Source organism: Pomacea canaliculata, linkage group LG2 (genome assembly GCF_003073045.1).
Source record: "Pomacea canaliculata isolate SZHN2017 linkage group LG2, ASM307304v1, whole genome shotgun sequence".
Classification (NCBI taxonomy): Eukaryota; Metazoa; Mollusca; class Gastropoda; order Architaenioglossa; family Ampullariidae; genus Pomacea; species Pomacea canaliculata.
In genome coordinates, this window is record NC_037591.1 from 28,088,105 (window position 1) to 28,111,863 (window position 23,759).

Consider the following 23,759-nt stretch of genomic DNA (forward strand, 5'->3'; position numbering starts at 1 on the left):
TTCAGTTATAACTGTCAGCAAGTCTATTTCTTCGCTCTTTCTCTCATCGTCTTTCTCAATTTTCTCTCTCAGTATCCTTGTGTGTGTTTTTCTCTCTATCTCTGTATCCACTATGTGTGGGGTTTTTTTTCTCTCTATCTCTGTATCCACTCTGTATGTGTGTGTGTTGTTGTTGTCTCCCACCCAGCCCCTCTCCCCGCATCCTATCGGCGAACGCAGCACGCGCTCTGACAAACGCTCAGCGGCAGTGCGCGTGCTTTTTCAAGCAAGCCAGTTCGGCTACGTCCTCGGTTTCGTCGCGGAGGGATTCTCACTTGGTGGTGGTGTGGTCGCGCAAAAATAGTGCCGGGCACGCGACACGAGACGTGATGGCGGAAGATGGACAAAAGTGACGCCAGTCCACGAGCAGCGGCTCCCGAGCGGAGCCCCAGGCAGTTTCTGACCCTATATCATCCTCACTGCTACCCTCACCATAGCACTCGACGCCTCCGTTATATCATTTAGTGAGCATCTGATTCGTGTGTTAAAAGGAAAAAAAATGTGCGACATCGAAGAAATTTGTGGACATACCGACTAAAGCGACAATTTTGAAAAATCGTATTTTAATCTCGTACCTGTGGCACTGATTTCTTGGGACGCTGAGCCGCCAATGTTTTGCACAGAAAACAATTCAGTTTAGAAAGTGTTAATAAAACCTTGTTGAACAGTTTTGAGACGGTACACTCGACAACAAAAACCTCTGCAACTCTCGGCTAATGTTTTTCTACAGAGACGTCAGTGAACGCCATCTCGTGGACCTTGTTTGATGTTTCATTTTCTTGTTGACCCTTGACGTCAGCCAGGATCGATTCCAGGAAGTTTCGGCAGTGAGGTCGTCAGTGAGGTCGTCGGCGTGTTAAAGCCAGACAGATGCGTTGCCAGGACTGGCCAATCAAACGCCGATCCCATGCGGGCTCTTGCAGGTGAGTATAGATAAGAGGGTATCGTGAGGGATGCGGCTCGTCTGTCTGTTGGCACACCTGTCGTCAGGGCACGAGTTGTGGAGGAGGCGAAAAATTTCCCTGCATTGCGACCTGCATGTAAGCTTGAGTGTGAACTGACTGTCTGTCTAGGTGTTCTTGGTGCAGCCATGACCGTTGGTTGACTTCCATGTCTCGTTGATGCCGTCACAACAACAACGTTTACAGCTGATGCTGTGTTATGTTTGGCGGCGGCGGCGGTGGCGGTGGTAAAGGTCGTCGTCATGGTCTCAGTCTTTCATTTTACCGATGTGTCAAGTGTCATAGAACCCTTTAACTCTCACTTTATTATTTCCCATAATTCTGCTTTTTTTTAAATTCATGTCTTTATGTAAGCAATTTTCTGTCTTATTTTAGCTTTGCAAAATTCTGTGCTTCTAGAAAAAATAATGACAACGCTATCATTTTGATTTACCCATTCTAAAGACAAAAAGGTGTGATGATGAATAGGACATTTTAAGGATATTCAAGGGTCGAGATTGAGAAAGTGTGGTCGTATATCACGTATATACAAATTTCTACAAGCCAGGGTATTCACAGGCATCGAACCAACCGGTGTACCATATTTTCAAGTAACGGAAGTAGACATGGATTGGTTTTATTACCAGGTTATGCAAGTGCGTTCTCGTCAGTGTGATATAAAGTACAATTCAGACAACCGTCAACATACAGTTGGGGAAATGAATAGTCGAGAGGTTACAGTGCTGGCGTCTGAACTGAGAGCGCACTGGTTCAATACCCGATTAGCGCAGCAAACTTCCCCCAGTCGACCCAGCTGGTGGGAATGGGATCCTGATCCATAGAGGGTTGGGGAAGGTAAGGCAGCACTTTCTATTTAGACAACAGTTTTACATAAAATCCCAGCAATACAAGTTTTGTGTAAAGTGGATCATACACAAGAGCTATATATACAAACGTGAGACAGAAAGTGTGTGTGTCTACAAATGTAGATAAGTCTTTAATGCTGATAGTCTCTCAGTCTATCTGGGATTTTATGAGGCGACTGTGGCGATAGTAGACGACAAATCAAGGTCTTATAGAAAGAGGGGAATTATTGCTAAAACCTCTGTGTGGGTGTGTCTTCTCTCCCTCCCGCTGTTCCTCCTCCCTTGTGTGTGCTTGTCTGTCTTTGAGTGTATCCCCTCGATATAGTTCGGCATTATTATTCTTCAACACTGCTGCATCTGTGTCGAACCTGCTTTACCGATTTAAAGGCACGTGTTGGTTTTCAGTTGATTACCCTCATCCTGAGTCTGTCAGAAACAGTGAAAGAGAAACTTGTTTAGACATGAAACATGGCAGTTGTGCAACACATTCCATCACACTTGGGGCGAGGAGGGAGAGGCGGGGTGATGCGAAAAGTGCAGGACGACAGAAACAAAGAACAAGTCTTCTCCGTGTCCCTGGGAGGAAATGGCGGGGAATATTTTGACATCAGGGCGACCAGGTCGTCTGATAGAAAACTTTGTTCACGTGTAGAGACTAGGTAACTGTTTCACGATGCCACTGGGCTAAGTGATGACCGTGTTAGCCAAGAAAAGGCCTTTTAAACTCTGAACTGTAGCTGTCAGTTAGTAAAATTACAGACAGGAGCTTTCTTTCGTAACTGTCGTGACCCCTACTCCGTGATTTGACCTGCCAGACACCTGCTACAACCAATGCACGTCTGGACTGGACATTACAGAATATAAAACTGACTTGGAACTCTCTCATTCGTTATATTTAGAGCCAGAAAACCTACAAAATTATAGCAACCAGAAACAGTTCTGGGGGAAAAACCAGCGGATGACTGCCAGCAGAGCCACGTGACACAAAATGTTCATTGTAATGCATTACAGTATTACAAAGCCGGAAAAACCCTTTCACAAAATGTCAGGAGAATATTCTAAATAATGTACAAAAATACAGGAAGGTTTCTTTTGTTAAGCAAACACAGATATCGAATGCTGCTAAGCAAACAGAGAGACTGACTGTTGTTTTATACACACAAACGATTGCATGTTGTAAATAGTCTTCATGTTCTCCTCGTTTTGTTACCGGTCTGGGGATATTTTTTCACCTGCTTAGGTATACTTGATAAATTATAAACGACTTCGTTTCGTTTTGTTGTCAGTCGAGGTTCGCTGTGTTCTTACTTCCAAAGTTCTTTGTTGACATCTGGGATTCGTTTTGTTACCAGCCTGGCTAAGTGTGACCAGTGTGTCCTCACAGGATGATGGCTTAGGTCCACTGGAAGTCAGAGGTTTTTTTTCCTTCTGAGGGTTCTGTCCTTTTGACTAGTTTATTTAGTGTTCTTTTGCTGACTTGTCAAATAGTCCGCTTCTTTCTTTCTGCGAACTTTTTTTTCTGTTGTCACTTGGAGACAATAATAGCTTTGTTAGTAATGTGTGGTTTCATTGAAAATTAATCAGCTATCTGAACTGCCACATTCGTGATAGGTGACGAATCAAATCAGCGACAATGCCGAAAACAAATCTTCCTTTTCCAGTTAAAAAATTCAAAAAAAAGAAAGAAAGAAAAAAGAAGAACGTAGTACACTTGACTTTCACATTACAGGTCATTTCCTGCCATTAAAAGACTACAAAATGTTGGGTGACGAAGCATCACAATCTATGTACCTATCTGACCAGCTTTTTTCCCCTTAGCTAAAAGTGAATGGTGTAGTCTGCAAGGAATCCAAGGGGCTGCAAATAATTTAAGGCTGAGCTTGGTGCTGGAATGACGGGCCCATTTGTCGATTCTGACAAACACAAATGTGACTTGAAATATGAGGATTACAGATAGCAAGAAAAATATATCAATTTCTCTCGCCTTGCTCTCGAGACGAATGCAATAGCGAAGCGAGTCTGACATTTTATGAAGTGCATCTTTGTTGTAAAACGCCAGGGAGGGCATTCAGTCAGCTGATCGTTTCTTCCACCAACGATGGTTGTCATTGAACTTGCTGACCTTTCCCTAAGGTTTAATTAATAACACTTTTGTAAGATGTGCTCTAGAAAATATTTAATGTTTATAATATCTCAGGTACCTTATAGATCACATCTGTACGCATCATGAATACATTATTTAGTCACATGTGTGTGTGTGTTTGTTTACTGGTCTATAAACGTACTTGTTGCCTATGAAGTGCACGATTTTTTGGAAATTTTTTTTTCTTTATGATCGGGTTAAGTTCGTTTTAAAATAATAATTCCTAAAATACGAGCACATAATTATGCTTTATTTTCAAAATATGAGCCTTCAAACATCGGCATTCTAACCTGCCACTAGGAAAGAAGAAGAAAATTACTCTCCTATGCTGGAGAGTTCTGTTGCGTGCAAGTAGTATTTGTAACAGTGAGTGTGGCTCACTTCAGTAAATCTAGAAATGTCTTCTAGTCCAATGAAGAATTATCGCTCAGATTTTCTTGTTCAAGAAGCGATTTGTTTTGCCAAGAAAATGAAACGGCTGGTTTTGGAATGCAGTCCTACAGATTTCAGCTATACTTGGAAGCTTCGACTGAAGTTACAAAAATAAAAATGTCTAAACCAAATTGACTCCACAGACTGGTAAATAAATCTTCTCGAGGTCAAAATGTAATGGGCAACACTCATGGTCATTGCAGTCTCCGTTGTAGAATTGTTTCTCTGTTACTTACTTCGTCCACTAGAGACCTCCATTTTTTTCTGTCAGCAGAAAAGTTTGGCCAAGCTGTTCCAGTTTCCAGTTTCTGGTCATTTAGTTCTATCTCCACAGACTTTTCGCCTTGTTTCTGTTGACTGACCTCCCTTTCTCTTGTCATTAACTGTCCAATGAAGGGCTATTATGGGTGGTACATCTGGTTTCCTTTTTTGGATTGTGGTTGTCTTATTTGTGCAGTTTTTTAATTAATAATTGTGTTAGACCAGAATATCTTGAATATTTTTCTGAGACATTTGGTTTGAATGGTCTGTAGTTTCTGCTTTATTTTTGTTGATATCTTCCAGCACTCACTTTTATAGAGTAACACCAAAAGGAAATTGCTTCTCAAGAGTCTAATTTTGTACTCCTTCTTAGAGCCTTGGACTTCCAAATTTCTTCTGCACGGCAAAGGCTTGATTTGCTTTAATAGGTCTGTTCTTCACATCCTTTCTGTATCTCCATTTGCTGTTACTAGACACACTGCCAAGGTATATAAATTCTTGGACTTTCTCTACTTGTTTGGTATCAGTTGTAATGAGTTCTGTTGACTTGGTATTCTGTCTCATTTCTTTTGTTTTGCCCGTGTTTACTTTCTTCTATTTGTTATGCAGTTTTGGTTAGTTTGCTGATCTTTTCCTGCGTATCTTTGTGTTGGCTGGATAATGTAACAATGTCATCAGCATAATCTTCCATAATCCATCAGTCTTCCAGTAGAGATATAAGTGTCCAATGGACTTCTCTTTTCTTGTCTTCTATTGTTTGTTTCATTAGCTAGTCCATGGCCAGTATAAATAGGAATGGTGAGAGAAAATATCCCTGTTTGACACCAATGTTAATGCTGAAGTTGTCCGTTAGCTTGCTGCTGCTACAAACCACCTGGCAGTGAAAGTCTGTATAGAATGCTTTCATTGCGTTTATTATTGTTCTTCAGTATTCCACAGTGACACATAATGACTTACGGTATATCCTGTCGAATGCTTTCTTAAAGTCTCCTAACAGCATAGCGAGCCCTGTTCCATTATGTGTTTTGTTCTCTAACAGGTCTTAAAGTGAACATTTGATCACTGTATAACCTTCCTTTTCTAAAGCCTGCCTCTTCTTGCCTGATGATGTCATCAAAAACACTGGTGAGGCTCTTTGAAATTATTCTACTGAAGATTGTGCTTTTTTTGTGATAACAGGGTTATGCCTCGCCAGTTGTTGCCGTCTTCTAAGTCGCCTTTCTTTAGCAGTTTGAAGTTTGTGCTTTTTTAATGTTTCTTCAGTATCACATATTTTCTGGAAGATCTTGAAAAGCAGCGTTGGTATTTCTTATACTTCCAACTTCAACATTTCGGAGCAAATCCCATCGTGCCCTGGCGCTTTGTCTTTTTTTTTTAAAGATGGCTTCATTTACTTTAGTCATGGTGGTGGGGCCTAGTTTTATGTCCAGGTCTTCTTCACTTTCTGGGATATAGACAAGGACGGGAGAGCTTGGTCGGTTGAGCAGCTGATCAAAGTGCTCCTTCCATCTCTCCTCTTTCTTACTTTCTTCAGTGAGGATGTTCCTATCTTGCATTTTTAAAAGTAGGTCTTGACTGCCACTTCTATATCCTGTTAGCCTTTTTGCGATCTGGTAAACCAAGTTCGAAGAGAACATTCAGTAACAACACATTGGTCTGTTTTCTTTCACCGGGGATGACAACTTTCCTCTTCGAATTCAACTCATGCAGACGATGCTATTTTTAGAAATACTACCTTTTCGTCACATCCTGTTTTCTCGACAAATCCAGGTGTTATTAAGAGACAAACAGTAATATAATATTTCTCGTCCCTCTTCGTGATAAAATAGCACCGGATATGTTATTGTAATACTTTATGGTCGATTTCCAACGATTTTTGCCGAGTGCTCTGTCCTTTAAGGGTAAATTTTGTTTATTTTAGACTTCCCTGTAAATATTCCCTTATATTAAATTTTCGGTTCAGATTACCAGCAGCAGACATTGTTTCGTGGCTTTCGCATTATGCAGTTTATTATATCCACGTGTAGTTTGTTTGTTTGCTTTATTCTTGGGCCTCCATCTCCTCATCACAGTGTTTACTGCTCCGAGCCCTTCTATACAGACTTGCATAAAATATAAATTTGTATATGAATCGCTACAAATGACTTTATGCTTTTTTGAAATTTTAGCACTTCTCTGTCATATTAGCATCTCTTCTTATCAACTCTTTGCTCAAGGTTTGTTCAGCGTGCCAGTGATGGTGTCGGTGGAGGGGGTGGGAAGTGAGGGTGGTGAGTGTGTTAAGGAATTTTGTTTCTATCGCCGTTAAATAAGCTTATCAGGCAATTTCCTGTCTGGAGTTGTAATATTTTTACTAATCAGGAACCAGGTCTGCAAAATCCAGATTTAGCTTTGCTTGGACTGTGCAGTAAAGGTCTGAGCATGAACGTTTAAATACAGGGAGAAGTTAATTAGAAGGGAGCGTTGCTCTGGCTTCCGTCTTGACTTTTTCAAGAGGTCGGCAAGGTAGACGAAGGTAGAACTTGATTAGCTAAACTTAATCAGCAACCCTTCTCGCTGCCATGAACGAGTTCGTGGGGTCTTAGTTGAGAGTTCTCATTCGTCTACAGTTTCTTTTAGTTCTCGTTATCTGTATTTAATCAGCATCCATGCCAGCAGCAATCTCAAACCCACAATATAGACGTGCAAACCTAACATTGTTACTGGGTCGTGGAATGTCTCACTGAATTTCCCAATATTTCTCTGCATTACTTTCCGTTACACTGCACATCGCAGCACTTTTCTAGATGGCGAGTAATGTTCTCTGTCATGACATCGGCAGCTGCAGGTCCTCGAAGCTTCGAGCCGCTAGCATCTCAATCGATGGTATCGCCAGCTCTTCGTTGTTGAAATTAATTTACACACATGAATTCGCAGTAGCTCGAAAATAGATTGTCCTTGTGGCTGCCCCAAGACCCAAATAGAATCATAAACTTATGAAGACAAGATCGTAGAAGATACCGGAAATGCTAGGAGTCCAGCTTCCATAATGTTAACTCGTCCCAGCCATGCGCCGTGATCGCAGATGATCCCAGCTTCCCTCTAGTTTATGACTTGTTTGGGTTCACCGAGATTATAATTATGGTGAGATCAGGTTTCGGTGAGCCGTAAAGCTATATTTAAAGGCACCAAGGCTCAGGAGTGCGCATGACTCGGAAACCAGACGTCGGTTGGACGCCATTCTTCGCGCCTAAAGCAGACAACAGTATTCGTGCCGTTGGTTCATTATCGCATTTTTTTTTCTTTTGTTGGTTTTCTTTTTCCCCTGGAAATTAGGTTCATTTTCTCGTGAAAACTACATTCATTTCCTGTCTAGCCATGTTTTATACGGGTGCATTCTTGAAATACTTTCTGGCTGTAGTCAAACCTCAAGAAAATCAAGGCGACACCCAGACAACCTGACCTCAGGGTCACGCCAGACGTGTGGACGGATTACGCGCTTTCTTGATGGACAGCGACAGGGGAAGAGAATACCCGTAAATCTCAGGAGACTCGGAGGATGGTGGAGGGGACGCATCTGCGCCTTGAATCCCTCAGACAGCCTTCTCACACCTTGAGCGCCGTTTCCCTGCACTGGGTGACCTCTGGTGCCGGCACCGGCGCATCTCCGAGGACCGCCACAAGTCGCGGTGCAGGTGGGAGCCTCTACCCAGGGTGGCGACTCTCTGGGTGGCTGTGACCTCTCGCTGGAGACCACACTGGCACCTCGCACCCGTTAGGCGTGCCCCGATGATAGTGTCGAAGATCTGAAAGGAGGTGTGGCGGGTAGGGTGGGTGGGGTGTCGGTAGGTCTTGCCGCAACCTGTCCTGAGGATGTAATGCAATGGCTTTCGCCTCCCAATCCGTAAATTAACTCCGTGTGTGTGTGTGTACGCGCGTGTGCATGCAGAAAAAGTGTTGAGTACACTTCTATTCTCTTACATGCCGTATCAGAGGAAGTCAAGCTAGTGTTATTATTTTAGTTTGGTTATTTGGCGGCTGGCCAAAACATGAAAAGCAGAACGATATACAACGCAAAGTGTTGTAGGGATAGCAAGATAGAAAATAGCAGACAGAAATAAGTATTTCTATGTCCTGTCCTATTTGAGTTACTTACAAATAACTCGGTTTATTTTCCACCTGAGGTCACATTTTACCTACCTGCCGGCATACGCTTGATGTGAGCATTGTGGAGCGATTGCAGCACGTGAGTTTTACTAATGAATTACCAACCGTCATGGTCTAAGCCAATTTAGAACTCGCGCATGATGTAGTACAGTGTTTTTCTTCTTCTGTGGTCAAATGTTGTTTAGTCATGGGTATCACAGCTAGGGATTTCATGTTGTAATGAACTGTGCGGGTCTTTCTACTTAATGACTGCTCTGTCCATCCCCTCGTCCTTCAGATCAGTTCATTTGGCTGACCCCTTGACCTGTGGCCTGCACCGCACAGACATTCATTTGTTTGTAACAGCCTCAGGCGCCTCATAATTAACACAAGCCTGCAGTGACTGGTCGTCAGACGGAAGCTGGTGGTCAGCTGCTATCATTATCCATCCTGGAGGGCAGTGCTGTCCCTTGTGTATAGGTCATGTTGTTGATGGAGGTTTGTTGAACCGCGTGTACTAACATCTGTAGACAGCGTGTGGGACCTGTCTCAGTCGGAGGTTGATGTCAAGATGGGTCTTACACTCGCTGTAAACAAAGTGTAAAAAGCGTTAAGTCTCTGTTATTGATTAGGAATATATCTGGGGGCCAGTAATTTCGCGACTATTCCACTTTTTTCACATCGTAGTAAACTACTATTTTAAAGGATGAGAGAGGAATGTTTCTGGGGGTTGGTTACTGGTAGAAAAGATTGGGTATGAAATCTTGGAAAAGGATTTTTTCCTTCCTTATTTTACGATGATGATGATGATGATTATGATGATGATGCACACAAGGGAAACCACTCTCGTCCATTTTCGTTCTCCCTGTTGCAGCAGCAGACATCCGCGCTTCCCATTCTGCCACACTCTCTGTTTATCAAAGCTTTATCATGCGTGGCTATTAATAGACTTGGCATTAAAGTATTAGCTCTGATTTTTTCTCTCCCTTACTGACGCACGCGAGCTTACCATCATCATCATCATCATCATCATCATCATCATCGCTGTCACCGTCGTCATCATCGTATCCGGATCGTCATTCTTATCTTTATCTTCATCACCACTGTCGTCGCCGGCTTTGTTGCTGTTGCTATTCTGAGAGCCTTACACGTACGCTTGCCCTCTGGTGTGATTCTGCTGTTGGTGAGGTGCTGTTAGTGTGTTAACGTGGTGCTGTTAGTGTGTTAGTGTGGTGCTGTTAGTGTGTTAGTGTGGTGATGTTAGTGTGGTGCTGTTAGTGTGATGCTGTTAGTGTGTTAGTGTGGTGCTGTTAGTGTGGTGCGGAGCGCTTTCCCGTCTGTCAGGCATATGCGGGTTCTCCAGGGTGCGTCTCGGTGTCCGAACTGGAGAAGGTCTAATTAGTTGAAACGTCAGACTCCATCACACGTCTGGAGTGGCCGAGCTCCTGAAGCACGTAGTCTGTTAGCCTGACAATACTGAGGCCCTCGGTACTTCACTCGGCAAAATCGACCAGAACCTGTCTCGTGGGATTGCCTTGCCAACACATACAACACACAGACACGTGACTCTGCTACACCAACCTTCCAATAACAGTATGTTCTTCTACACTAAACAACGTACATACACCAACATCTACTTTGCACTAATATTAGATAAATAGAAGCAAGGTTTCATTTGCAGGCAGGTTGTGGCGAGAACTGCGTGTCGCCGAAATCACAAGATTCTCAGCCTATCAAGTAACAGTGGTGCTCCGACTTCACAAGATTATTCCGCAGAGAGTTCGTAACTGCTCGGGAGATTTTACCGTGCAATTTGTAATGGATGATACTGTCTGCCACTATTCTTTGTCACGTGACGGTATATCAAATGCTGAGTAAGTCACTTTTCACGTTTTCCCTCCGCTTATTCTAAGAAATCGTTCAGCGAAAATCTTTAAAACAAGTCTTCCACTACGCAAATTCTTTTTATATTTATTTATATGGTGTATATATATATAATGAAAAATAATGTACATCACACAATCAAACCACCAAACGTTAAGGTTGTCATAAAAAGGAAACCGATAAGAGATTTATTGGGAACTGCTCATGCGTCTGTTCGAAACTCGTGCGTGTGGCTGGCTCCATTTGGGGAAAAAATCCCTCCATCGTCAAGAGGAGGGAAGTCAGGCAGAGTGGTGTCATTTTCAATGCTGTAGTCTAATATTTCCAGCGCCCTTTGCGGCACCAAGCCGCCGAGAGAGATGTGAAATCATCTTCTTGATGGAGCCTTTGCGGGGACGACGAGCTCTCCAGGAGCTGCGGTGCCTGGCCATTTCGTCTCAAAGCTTGTTGTGCAACGGATAAATCCTTTTCCATTGAACCCTCTCCAACACAAGAATCTCCCATCTCTGATCATTTGTGCTTTCTTCCTTATTTGTCCAGCCCAAGAAAATGCCTCTTTGCTATTTCCCGTTCTCGACCCACAAAATACTCTTTTTTTTTTTGAGTCCTTAGGGTGGACGGAGCGGGTAGATTTTTATAATTTATTGAGCTTTCGTAGAAGCCTTTGAAAGCCCTTATTTCCTATGAAGACGTGGCTGATATCAGTTTGTTTAGTGTAGAGATGGAAGGTCCTAGCAGTTCACACGTGGGTTTTACAAAAAAATGAAGACCTCTTTTATCGACAATGTCAGAAACACGAGCACCCCTGACATGGCAGCTTGTATTTCAAGATCTCGTATTGGCTAAAGCTTCAATGACGTCATCAGTCGAAATTCATCTTTAGCTTTTTGCGTTGCACTGTTACAAAATTTATTTTACAAACCGCAAGGCATTTTTCTAATTAACGAGTGGCAGTACTAGGTAGTGTTAGCGTGGTAGCCGCACGGACTTTAATTTCATATTTGACGCGGGTTGGTCTTTAAGGAAAGTAGTTCCAACCTCAGCAGCTAGTGGTTGAAGTACAGGTACAGGTGAACTGCGTCCATCCGAATGGGAAGCAGGTGGAAGGAGGGGGCAGGGTGGATGGGAGACGCAAGGAACTCAGTCTCACCTCCCTGCCGCCTGCAATGGTGTGTCTGGTGTCTGCCACTGGCAGGGGCTCCTCGCTGCAACAGGGAGGCAGCGCATGAGACCCAGGATTCCCATTCTTTGCCATTCAGTATTAGTCTCAGAGGTGCCGATGTTTGTACAAAGCTACACGGGGTACCCGCCGTCGTTTGCCTAAGTTGTCGAGGTTTACAGCTCACAGACACTGGGAGAAGGGAGAAAAATAAGAGGGTTAGCGTGGATAATGTTCTGTGGACTGACAGTGAACAACAAATCACAGAGCATTTGTTGGAGTGTGGGGAATGGGAGGGGAAAAAACAGTCCGCTTTAGTGGAGGAGGAGACAAAAGTTGCCGTCACTTAACTCCCTTACTTAACTCCTTAACTCCCACCCCAACTCCATCACTATCTCATCGATACCAACGACTTATGAAAGATTCCTGATAAATTTGGCGACACTCTGATAAGTGATGTCGATTTTAGTGATGGGCGGAGGAATAACATAAGCAATAATCACCCCCACCCTGTAAACACACATCCCTGCCCGCCATGTTTATCACATTATTTTATGTATAAGATTACATAGACATATTGTGTCATTAGTAGAACTTAAAACGATGGAAAGAACTTGTCACAGTTGTTCCATTCTTTCTCCTTCTCTTCCTTCTTGCTCACATCATCATTAACGTCATTACTTTCAGGGATAATTTTCCTAGAATCATAAGTTAGCTGCAGATACGGTTTCAAGACCATAGGATAGTTTTCCTGTGAATTTACCTGGACTGAAATGTGTTCCCTCGGAGGACCTTCTGCCCTTCCGGCTCCATTGATGTCGTCAGCAGGACTGACACCATCGAACTACATCCGGTGAAAACAATTTGTGGGCGTTGAATGTTTTAGTCCAAGAACAATCAACACAATGTCGGACAAGGGAATAACAATGAATGTCAGAGAAGGCAAGAAAGCATCTTGTTGGACATGAGATTTCTTTACCTGGCCTACGTGCAGAGAGAAGGGGGAGAGAGTCGGGGGGACTGGTATGTGGGTGTTATGAAATCAATGCTGAGGATGGTTGGTGGCGGTCAGGTTCAAGTAAACAGCTCGAGAATCAAATAACCGTACGTGAAATGCATCCAACAGCTGACTTTACTGGATTGGCACACACAAGGTGCAATCAAGAACAGATTCGACGTTAAGAGTTTCCATAAAAATACCGTTACAATACTTACACCTGCCAGCCCTCGTGCAGCCGAGGTAGACACGGGAGTGGTCTGACGTGCAATTACCTGTCCCCATTAGGCTTTACAGTCATGTCTGCAGTTTCAGACTGCCTTGCTACTCATCCTGCTAACTACATTAAACCACAACAGGGGGAGGTTTGAAACTTCCCAGCATCCATCATAGTACAGCTTAGCCGACACTATCAGTAGAAGTGTAGGGTAGTTGTGTGGGTGGATACACCCTCCCCCATGTGTGAGACGCTGTGAGTACAGGTAAGTTACACCTGTAGGACATTCGTTAAAATAGACAAAATTCTGGCACGTTTATGTGTTTGGCTCTCCTGTCACCTGGTGTTTATCTTTCTTTGCTTCCTTCATCGATAGATGCAATCATCAGAATTTTTTCAGGCTCAGAATTGTCTTCCATACAATATTCAAACTTTTTGCAACATGTCTTCGAAGAAAATTAGAAAATTTCTTTGAAGTTGCTTTTCTTAGCAGCAGAATTTTACCTTCGATATTTAACGAATTGTGGATAGAGAGAAGAGATTTTATTCTGATTACTAGGATTATTAGGTAGCACACTGGACTAAACAATTGACCAAAGACCTCGTACAACAAAACTATGGAGCCCCTCCCTGTTTCTGATTCTGTATGAGAGGAGAACGCGCTCACACGTGCAATCACACAGACAAATAAATAAAATAAATACACACTGATGCACAGCGAGCAGACAAAATAATTACATGATATATTGCAATATAAAGGAATCCCTGTCTCCCTTTTGTCTGAAATGCATAGGGACTTGTATAATGCAACAATATTACTTGTATGATGAATACCACCTCTAAAAGCTAACTACCCCCTTGAGAGATATTTCGAATTCCTGCGGTCTCATCAAATCGTCTGATAAACATCTGAGCCATGAAAACGAGTGAAATGCACTTGAAGAAACGCAGCCGCTGTCGAGGGTCAGGCTAGGAGAAAAGGTCAAATCTCTGCCCTCTTTGGGCTTTTACACTGTTGGGAAAAGCTCTCCAGCAGGGTTACAGTAATGTCTGAATGAGACTCAGGACCGGGAGACCTGTCTGAAAGGTCTATCCAAACCTTCATGGCTTCTTTTGGACTAACTGTCCAATTCCCTTCATTTTGCACTTTGTTTCGCAGTATGGTGTGCGACTTGGCAAGGTCTTTGACATATTCCATGAAGTATTATTTTCTGTGCCAAGGCATTAACTGAAAATTCTGTCCTATTTTGTTATTTCATACACAATACATCATATTCTACACACAAGTTCACTGGAACCTTTATTTTTTCTGAAGCTAAAGTAGGCATAAAAATGGCCTGGCACTTGCACGTAGGGAGTTCGTCTGATGCCAGTCCCAGTGCTAATCAGTAAATAGCATTTGATTTCAGTTTCGCCCTTGCATCTCGGGTGCCGATTGCCGTAAAACAGTCGAGTCTTGGCTCTAGAATGTAAACATTTGTTTTCAGAAAACATGATGTAATATGGAAATATGAACTCCACACGGGAGACTTCCAAAGATACAAAACGGCCGCCATCGTAGTAATACAGGCAGCAGTCCTTGGATGATATTTTGTACAGGAGGGGAGTGGATCATTATTTCTAGTTCTTTATGAGCAAATACAACATGTTATTTTTGCAGATTTTACACCCTCGTGGAATGACAAAACTCATTTATTTTGACAAACTGTTGTTCAGGAACCCTGCCGTCGGTTCTAGAATAAAATGCAACTGAACATGAAAGACCAATGATTTTAACTATCATTTGAACCCTCACTGTCTCTGTTCGTGAAGTCTTCGGGAGACTTTGCTTGTCACCAACACAATGAAGGTCTGGTGTCCAGGATTCAGCTCTCGATGTCAATGATCGCAATATTCTTTTTCTGCAGGTGGCACCAGTTCCCCTTCCCTTATCCTCCACTTCTGCTGCCTGTATCTAACATGAACTCTTGAACTCTAGCCGGAAGTGTCACGATTATTACACGCCCTACATGCACGTGAAGATAATTGCTGGCTTCGTCGTAAACATTGTGCTTTTGGCGGATCATTTCCGTCATCAAAACCTCTCTCTATTACCAGGTGCTACATAAAGGCTAAAGGCCATGCTTTTTAGTTAAGGGTGGTGGATGAGGCTGCTCAGGCAATAAATTTGCTTGTCTTTTCCAAAACAAACCTTATAGTTATTTTTGGTTTTATCTCATTCCTTCCTGCTCCAAAACGTTAATTTCAGTTTGGCGTAAACAGCATCAACAAGTGTAATCTTCTCGTATATTCAAGAGCCACTTTCGACAGCTGCATTCACATAGAAATCGGTTTTCCTGGCAAAAGACTTTATCATCTCGATCACAGTATTGCTGTAATTTGTTTTTGTATATTTTTCTGTCCTACCAGACGCAGAACATTCGAGGCGCGTATCTATACGGTTCAAAACAAAAAGAAGCAATGACTTTTTGATTGCAAATATTGCGATGAACCAGATTTCTCTGGCAAGAGTTTACTTCCAGGGTATCAAAGTGCTGATGGTAATGACAGTCAACGGTTGCTTCTGCCTTACATCAACCTTCGGGGGATAAGGGGAGGGGGCGAACAGTTCAAAGTGTCTCGTATTCACGAAATCTTCGAATAAATCCAGCATACATTTCCCACGCAGTGACAGCTTAATTTAAAAACAATAATGATAAATCTACGAGCTGTGAGGTGGGGATCACGTGGTATGCAAGCCTGATACCACGTCACCCAGCAAACAATGCGCCAAGTAACAACCTGCGTGGAAAGAGGAGACAACTCGGCCAAGGGAGTTCATGCGTCCGCAGTGACACGCAAAGCTGCGATGATCTGCTTAGAATGAACGCCCCTGCCAGCTTTTGTAGCCTCCCCTAATATTGCTTAAAAAAACCTACATCAATCTTGCAAGTCAAAAACATCCACCAATCAGATGGCCACCATGTCGGAAGTCACGAAGCTCGTTGCTCAAAGGGGAATAACCCTGCTTGGGGTTTATGTCAGATCGTTGTCTTGAATTTGTGATATGTTGTTTCCGTCTGGAATATTGGGTTTAGAACTGATGTGCTGGCGAGTCGTGTCGTTCACCCTGTAATTTTTGTACAGGAAAAGAGCTAGAAAATGAAAGTTGTTGATGTTTAATGTTTAAATCTGATGTTGCTAGGATAGAGTCTGAAACACAATGCAAATGCGAAGGTCAAAGGTTTATTTTGCAACGTGATGCCTAATGAGATCATCAGAGAACACACATTGATATGTAACCGCTTTTGAAGAAATATTGTAAATAGTTTCATCCGTAATCCATATTGCTGCAGTTCGAATCTTGCTACATTTAGTCTCCAAAATGTGAAGGTCTAAGATTACAGTTATATTGTTCTTTCTCTTTGTTTCAGCTGAAAACCATATCCTACCCAACAGGCCCACTACATCTTCACGTAATCAATCTTCGACGAACTGTCGTCTGCGCTTAAAGTAAAGGCATTTCTGTTGTCATTGCCCCTGACATTATAACAGCCAGGAAGCCCCCTTGTCGTCACGGTTGGCGTTCAAAGCGAACGATGACGAACGACAGTCTGGAGGAGCTGACGCCGCCCTTCCCCATCGAGGACCTGCACGAGTTCCACAAATGGTACTCCGGGGTGCACGGGTACCTGAGCCAGCTCGTCTGCCTCTTCGGCATCCCCATGAACCTCATCAACATCACCGTGCTGACCCGCAAGCACATGCACACGCCCATCAACTGCATCCTCACCTGGCTCGCCCTGTCGGACATGCTGACCATGGCCAGTTATGTCCCTTTTGCCTTCCACTTTTACTGCTTCCATTCTCCTTGGAGCGTGTCGGCGGAAAAGAACACGTAAGTCCTGCTTTGATCGATGTTTGGGTTACAGCTTGTCATCATCGTCAACATTATCTTTGTCTTTGTCTTATTCATATTGTAGATGGTATTTGGGGCAAATGGTTAATGATGAATGGTCAAAGATTAACGTGATTCAGAAACACTGATAGCTATCCTAAATAGAAAAAATTTAACAAGAAAACTAACTATAAGCAAGCTGTTGTGTGAACTAGAGTGGAGGAGTCCAGTCAATACCAGCCAATCCCAAATGCAAATGCGTCAGTGAGTTAGTTTGCCGGGGACGGGTGTTCAGATCCTCTGGCTGCACTTTACATACACTAACTGTATGCTCACGTGGCTGGTCTCTCTTGTGTCCACAGCAAGGGCTGGATGCAGTTTATGATCTTCCACATCAACTTCTCGGCCACCACGCACACGGTGTCCATATGGCTGGGCGTGACTCTCGCCATCTTCCGCTACAAACACATCTACTCGCCGGCCAAAGGCAACCTCACGCGCATCCGGCGCCTGGTGCGAGCTCGACTGGCCGTGGTGGTGGTGACAGTTCTTTCTGTCATTGGTCTCATCCCCAACTACCTTACCAACCAACTTATCCCTGTTGTAAGTATTTCTCGACCCTTTCAGTTGCCTTATACTAAATAAGAATCCTTCCCCTTTAATCAGCATCATCATCATAGAGCAAACAAATAGAAAAAAGTCAATAATATTTAAATGTCCGTCAAAACACATAAATGTTTCAAGGGAAACTTTTCTTCCGCTGCAAAGCTGAACATAAAAATAATCATGCATGTAAAATATACACAGGGGAAAAAAAACAAACACCAGGTGCTAAGAAGGTAGTCTGCCACCAATCCAACGAAAAAAGAAAGCAACTACAACAAATTGTAAACATAGTTTATATTACAAAAATATCATATAATTATTCTGTCATCATTGACTCTCGTTAAACGCCGGCTGACGATTACAACAGCGATGAAGTGATTGTCCCTGATTAGATGCGGCAGCAACAGTCTAGTCGAAAAGAATACAAATGTTCCTATAAAGCAGAAAATCAGATTGTTTGCTTTGCTATTTTCGTCTATTCGTAACACTATGCAAAATTTCTTTCGAGGGAGCCAGGCTGGTTTATCCTGTTTTTCCAAGAGGACGTAATTATAACCCATTGTAAATCATCTGTGGGCAAGTATCCACCCCTCTCCAACAACATCATTTCGCGTGGTACCGTCTGGGTACGTTCGACAGTGCAACAGTTCCAAACGGCAATGAATATTGTATCTGACTTGTGGGATGGGGGTGAATATTAGCAGTCATGTAAGGGCCACAAGTGTTTAATGGCAACTCCACACGCAATGATTTGTTTGGAGTGTTGACCCTACCCCATTCCCTCCTACCCACCCGACCCCCCAGAAGGCTTTTAACCTTCACCTCGACCTACCTACGGCGTGGGTGTAACGAATCAGCGAATGGGAAACCAAGACAATCAGTTGTTTTGCTACCACAAAAGAAACACAACAAAAGTGCCGCAATTTTCGCTAACTAAATCCACCCCAACGATTTTCTGTCGACGGTTTTTCGCGACTGCCAGGCTCATGTTTACGGTAACGAAAGGCGACGTTCAAAAAACTACCGCCGCGACTGAGACAAGCCCCGGGTGTAGGCCATAAATCACACCCTGGCAGGAGCGGAAGATCGTCCCAACTGCGAACGAAGCGAGACGAGAAATAGAAACCCTTGTCCGGAAATGGGACACTAAATCATGCAGAGTGTGTTCCCTGTGCATAGGTTGGTCTCTGCTGATGAATATTCCACCAGAGTTGGTGTTGACCACCACCCGAGAAAGGGGTACAAGGAGGTGAAAGTGGTCGTCTGCTGGTATCCATCTTCTTGAGTTGCGGCCTGAGAGAAAGAAATGTGACTTTGTGTCCATTCGTACTTGACCTCATCCTGCCTGGGGAGGCGAAAGGCAAGGCAGTGATGCAAGAGCAGCATCCATGCTCTGACACAGGCATGCATACGAGACCACTCTTACTGCGGGGGAAAGATGATGATGGTACTATGTCCTGTCTCTCGTTGCCTTTCTTTCACCAAACCTGTAAAGAGCTAAGAACAACCATACCACAACTGGGACAACATGAGAAAATACACTGCGTAAAACCGGGTATCGAACCGAGAAATTGTGCGCTTCCGGTCTCGAACGCCGTTGTTGTAACCCCTAGACTGTTTCCTTAGGGATGAGACGACTCGTAAAGTAACGCCAGTCTCCGGGTGTAAATTTAATTTGTCGCAGATATATTTGTGTGTTTGTATGTTCGTGCGTGCGTATGTGCTAGCATGGATGATTGGGTGAATTCTTTGCTGACTAAACGTAAGTGTGTAATTACATACTTTCCGTAACTTTCGGGTCCCCACTGTCCTGCCTTCACCGGTTCGATGTTGGTGTCTGACGTGTCTATAATCGTGTTAGTCGCGTAGTCAGCCGCCTGGACTTGACTCCTCGGCTTTCAAACATTCATGGAATTGTTCAATACATTTGGTCTCCCCCAGCTGGGACCTGCAAGATGTGTGCGCGTGAAACACAATTAACTTACTTCAAAGTGGGGCACAGCGGATAATGAGTCTGACTTTCTCTCTCGCTCCCTCTCTCAGACATAAATACATCTCAAAGATAGAGAGAGGAAAAAAGACATTGACATACAATGACATACATCCTATTCCTCGCTTTTTTTAACGTTTGACACTGTGTACTTCTATGAATTCATACAGCTTTTGATTTCCTTTTATCTCATTTTTTCTGCACAATTTTCAACCCCCCTTCCAAAAAAAATCGCGTTAATCATTTCATCTCCATGCTAATGATGCTGAGAGTGACCACGTGACCACGGGACGTTGTAACATCTACCTTCTCTTCTTCTCAGATGGCGAACAACCAGACATTTTGGGTGATAGAGGATCTGCACCTGGCCACGCCCGACACCAAGCCCATCGTTCTGCTCAACCTGTGGTTGTACTCGTTGCTGGCCAAGTTCTTGCCCTGTGTCCTGATGGTGGTGTATGGGGGGCTGCTGCTGACCACCCTTCGCGCCAGTCTGCGCCAGAAGCTGCGCCGGATGTCCACCGTCTCCGTGTGCACCCCGGGTAGCAGCCGACCTGGCACCGACAACTCCCGCACCACCCGCATGCTGCTGGTGGTCATCGTCCTGTTCGTGGTGACGGAACTGCCGCAGGCGGTGCTCATCTTCCTGAGCGTGACATGGCGAGGATTCTTCATCCACGTCTACATCCCACTCGGCGACCTGATGGACATGCTCGCCCTCATCAACAACGGCGTCAACTTTGTCCTCTACTGCTCCATGAGCCGCGACTTTCGAAAAACCCTCGTGAACATCATCAGGCCAGGGCGGCCTGGGGCTGACTTCTACGGCAGACGTCTCAGCGCCCCCTCGGCCACCACCCGGTCCTCTGGTCAAGGAGGGGTGTCTGCTAACGGCCTGTGCACGCCGCATTGTGGCGAGTCCGAGCGTTCTCATTCGATTCTCATTGTCAAACTGTCCGGGGAGAGCTTTGTGGACGCCACCAAGACGTAAGCCTCGCCGGTGAGGTCAGAGAAAGGAGGGACAACGAAATCCCGTGAAACCGCAACGACGGATGTCCAAAGGACCACGCACGTGTGCCATACAGCCCCATCGGGTGAATGCTACTCACCCTGGCAAGGGATGACTGTTCAGTAAAAGTGGAGATGGCAACGAGATGCTTGTGGAAATTTTAGCCTTTTTGTGCATTTCACAGCATGTGAACTGGACTTAACAGGTGTCTCCGATCTTTAAAGTGCGTCTTTGATACGTTTGAAACTTTTGCTCATGTAAGAGACTTTTTTGTAAAATAAATTTTAAGTTTTTGCCAAACGTACTGTTTGTGCTTCCTGTATATGCCCCACGTGTTTTAAAAAAAGGGGCTGGAAGCTTGAGGTGAGGGTGAAGTTTTTAAATATGAATTTGTGGGATTTTCCGTAAATAATAAAACTTGATGATTTTGAGCTCCGCCCTCAAAACCTCTCCTCTGCCTTAAAACGTGGCAGAAGGTTTAATAACTGACTTGGCGAACAACAGGTCATTGAACTCGTGGCAGTCAGATAACTGTGAACACTGTCGCTTGGTGGTGATTGTTAACGAACACAACAGCTAGGCAAGTGTGAATGTGGTCTTTTCACTCTCAGTACAGTGGTCATTGGTACGACTATCAAACTGGACGCAGCGGAAGCCACAGCTGCCAAATTTATTGTGACCAACAGCGAATCTCTAAGCCAACCGGAAACGGTACACGTGCGCCATCGTGGATCTAGACAATCTTCTGCTGTTTACATTAACCGAGATGATCATCAAAAAGTTTGACGACCTCTCATGTTTTTGAATCGACAGATTGTTTGTCTTTCCCATCGGCAAACTTTCTGCTCTTCATGGATATTTGTTCACCCGTTTCATCGGCATTTTATTAGAATTTTTCATTTAGCATTTTGTCAAATCGAGGTTTGCATAAAATAATTGTTTGGCAGAAAAGACAGGAGAAAATACAAACTTCAACGTGATTGCTGAAAACATGAGATTCTCTGTAACCGGCCTGGTCAGGTGTTCTGTAGTATCTCTTCTTTTTTTTTTCTTCTTTTTTTTTCAACACTAAGGTTGTCCACTGTTTACCTCTTGATACAGACGAGGCAGACGCTGAAAGACCATTATTTGTTTCACTTCAGTTGTTTTCTGCCATTTCCCATCTTCTTATTCATCTGGGGTTTGTAATGTCGTCGTCACAATGAAAACGCGGCTTGTCAGCCAATCAAAATTTATCCATTAGTTTTGGATCAGGGATCGGCATTTGTGAGTTTTATCTCTTTTGATCTGTGATAGTAGGAGCTCATTCGTCGTCTCCAGGCACCACGCAGTCGCTCCGGAAGGACTGCCACTGATGTTGTTGTTGCTGCTGTTGTTGTTTTTGGCTGCGATTTCCTCTAGTCATCGTCTCGTGCGATGACTGTACGATGACGTTGCTTTCTCGTCTGCTGCCGACGTCGACCGCCTTCCAGAAGTGTGGTCGCTGGTGTGGTTGCCGGTGTGGTACTCCAGCAACTGTCATGTGTACGCTAGTTGTGGCCAGCCTAACGCCAGCCTAATGCCAGCCTCACTCATCCCGGTACACATGGATGCTACAGTTTGGAAGACACTTGATACTAGCATCTGTTACACAAAATTTACAACAGTTTTACAATGTTGAACTATATTTTCCCCTAGATACCCGTTTGTGATCTTTACACAACTTGTCGAATTATCTTTGTATAGTTCACAGAAAATAATAAGAACTCACTGTTATATCTGTTCCTTTTATTTTTCCGTCGAGACTGCATTGTCTCTGCAATACTTTCCACCTCCGATGATGTCGTAGGTGGACGTTTACTGGTAAATGTCTAATCTTATTTCTAAGGAGCTCTCTCTTTTTCTCTTACATTCGCAGTAATATTGAATTTTGTTGATGTTTCACTTAAGTTTATAAATTATTTTTGTCCTAGTGTATTGTCAAGTGTCAAAGGACTTTTGTACGGAGATTGAGATAAGTTGTAAAAACTTTCGTTGCCTCCATCTTGATTCGTTCTCATCACGAACATTATTTTTGTTGTGACCTACCTTTTCTCCCCATCTATGTATCTGCTGCAACGTTTTCTACCTGAACCATCAGGTGTTGAATGTCAAAGATATCGATGAAATAGAAAGTCTTTTTTCATCTAGACAAAGATGTGATTTAAGTCCAGAAATGTCAGGAATTTTCTCGAAGAGGATGCCAGGATATTTGGTGATGTATTCTTGTGTGAACACGCGCGTGCGTGTGTGTGTGAGGTGGGCATGAAAGTGAGGTATCATTGTCTGCAAGAATGTGTTACATGTTCGTGTGTGTGTGTGTGGTGAGCATGAAGTGAGGTACCATTGTCTGTAAGCACGTGCTACATGTGTGTGTGTGTGGAGGCGGGCTGGAGGGAAATGTGCGTGCATTTATCGCACGTTAAAGGAGCTTTATCAAATGGTCCCTATTCTTGTCCAAAATGGTTTTTTTTTATTTTCACTCACAGCAAAAACGCATCTTGTGATGAGTCTGCTGTTGTGGAGACACTTGAAGGAGTGAAATGCAATCGCGTTTACCTATTTCACCATCAGAGTGAAATAAATGCACACCTCACCTGTGCCTGTGTCTTCACTTTGTGTGAATGTTGTGACCTATGAATGCTGTGTGACTACTGGATCATCTGTAACTGAAGTAACGTTCCTTCAACACTGATCCACATGCATACCTGTGTGTTCCTTTAACACTGGTCACCTTAGTCTACTTTCCTGTTCCAATGAACTTTAGCGTAACCTTTAACTCTGATCAGGTCAAGTACTGCTGAAGTATTTCTCTCAAAAATAAAATCCCCCAAAACCAGTGCCACTCTTTTTGTCTGTCTGTCCAGCATTTCTTTTCTCATTAAATTTAGCCTGTTGAAAGGTTTGCACTCAGGGAGCCTCCCTTGAAGATCTGTCTGGAATAGTTTGTTTCTGGAGCAACGTGTGCCGCCATTGCCTTGTCTGCATTCGAATCAGAAGAGACGACAAGACTTGACAGCAAGAGAGGACAGCAGTCGCTTTCTTTGAAATTTACTATTCCAATAAGAAAGGTGTATTTTACCTGACGTTTGCAGTTCACTCCATCTTCAGGCTTCCTCCACTTAAAGGTACACAAGAGTGCAAAACCAGGTTGCTGTACAATAAATCTGTCTTTAAAATAAAAGTCAGGATTAC

At 43.6% G+C, this 23,759-nt stretch overlaps 1 protein-coding gene across 1 annotated transcript; it reads left to right on the forward strand.

The window, feature by feature from the left end:
• Positions 1-292: 292 nt before the first annotated feature.
• LOC112558092 (probable G-protein coupled receptor 139) lies at positions 293-23,364 on the forward strand. Its single transcript, XM_025228291.1, has 4 exons — positions 293-962; positions 16,478-16,941; positions 17,304-17,544; positions 19,860-23,364. Exons 2-4 carry the CDS (start codon positions 16,643-16,645, stop codon positions 20,526-20,528), a joined length of 1,209 nt encoding a protein of 402 aa, XP_025084076.1. The 5' UTR covers positions 293-962; positions 16,478-16,642; the 3' UTR covers positions 20,529-23,364.
• The last annotated feature ends 395 nt before the right edge of the window (positions 23,365-23,759 follow it).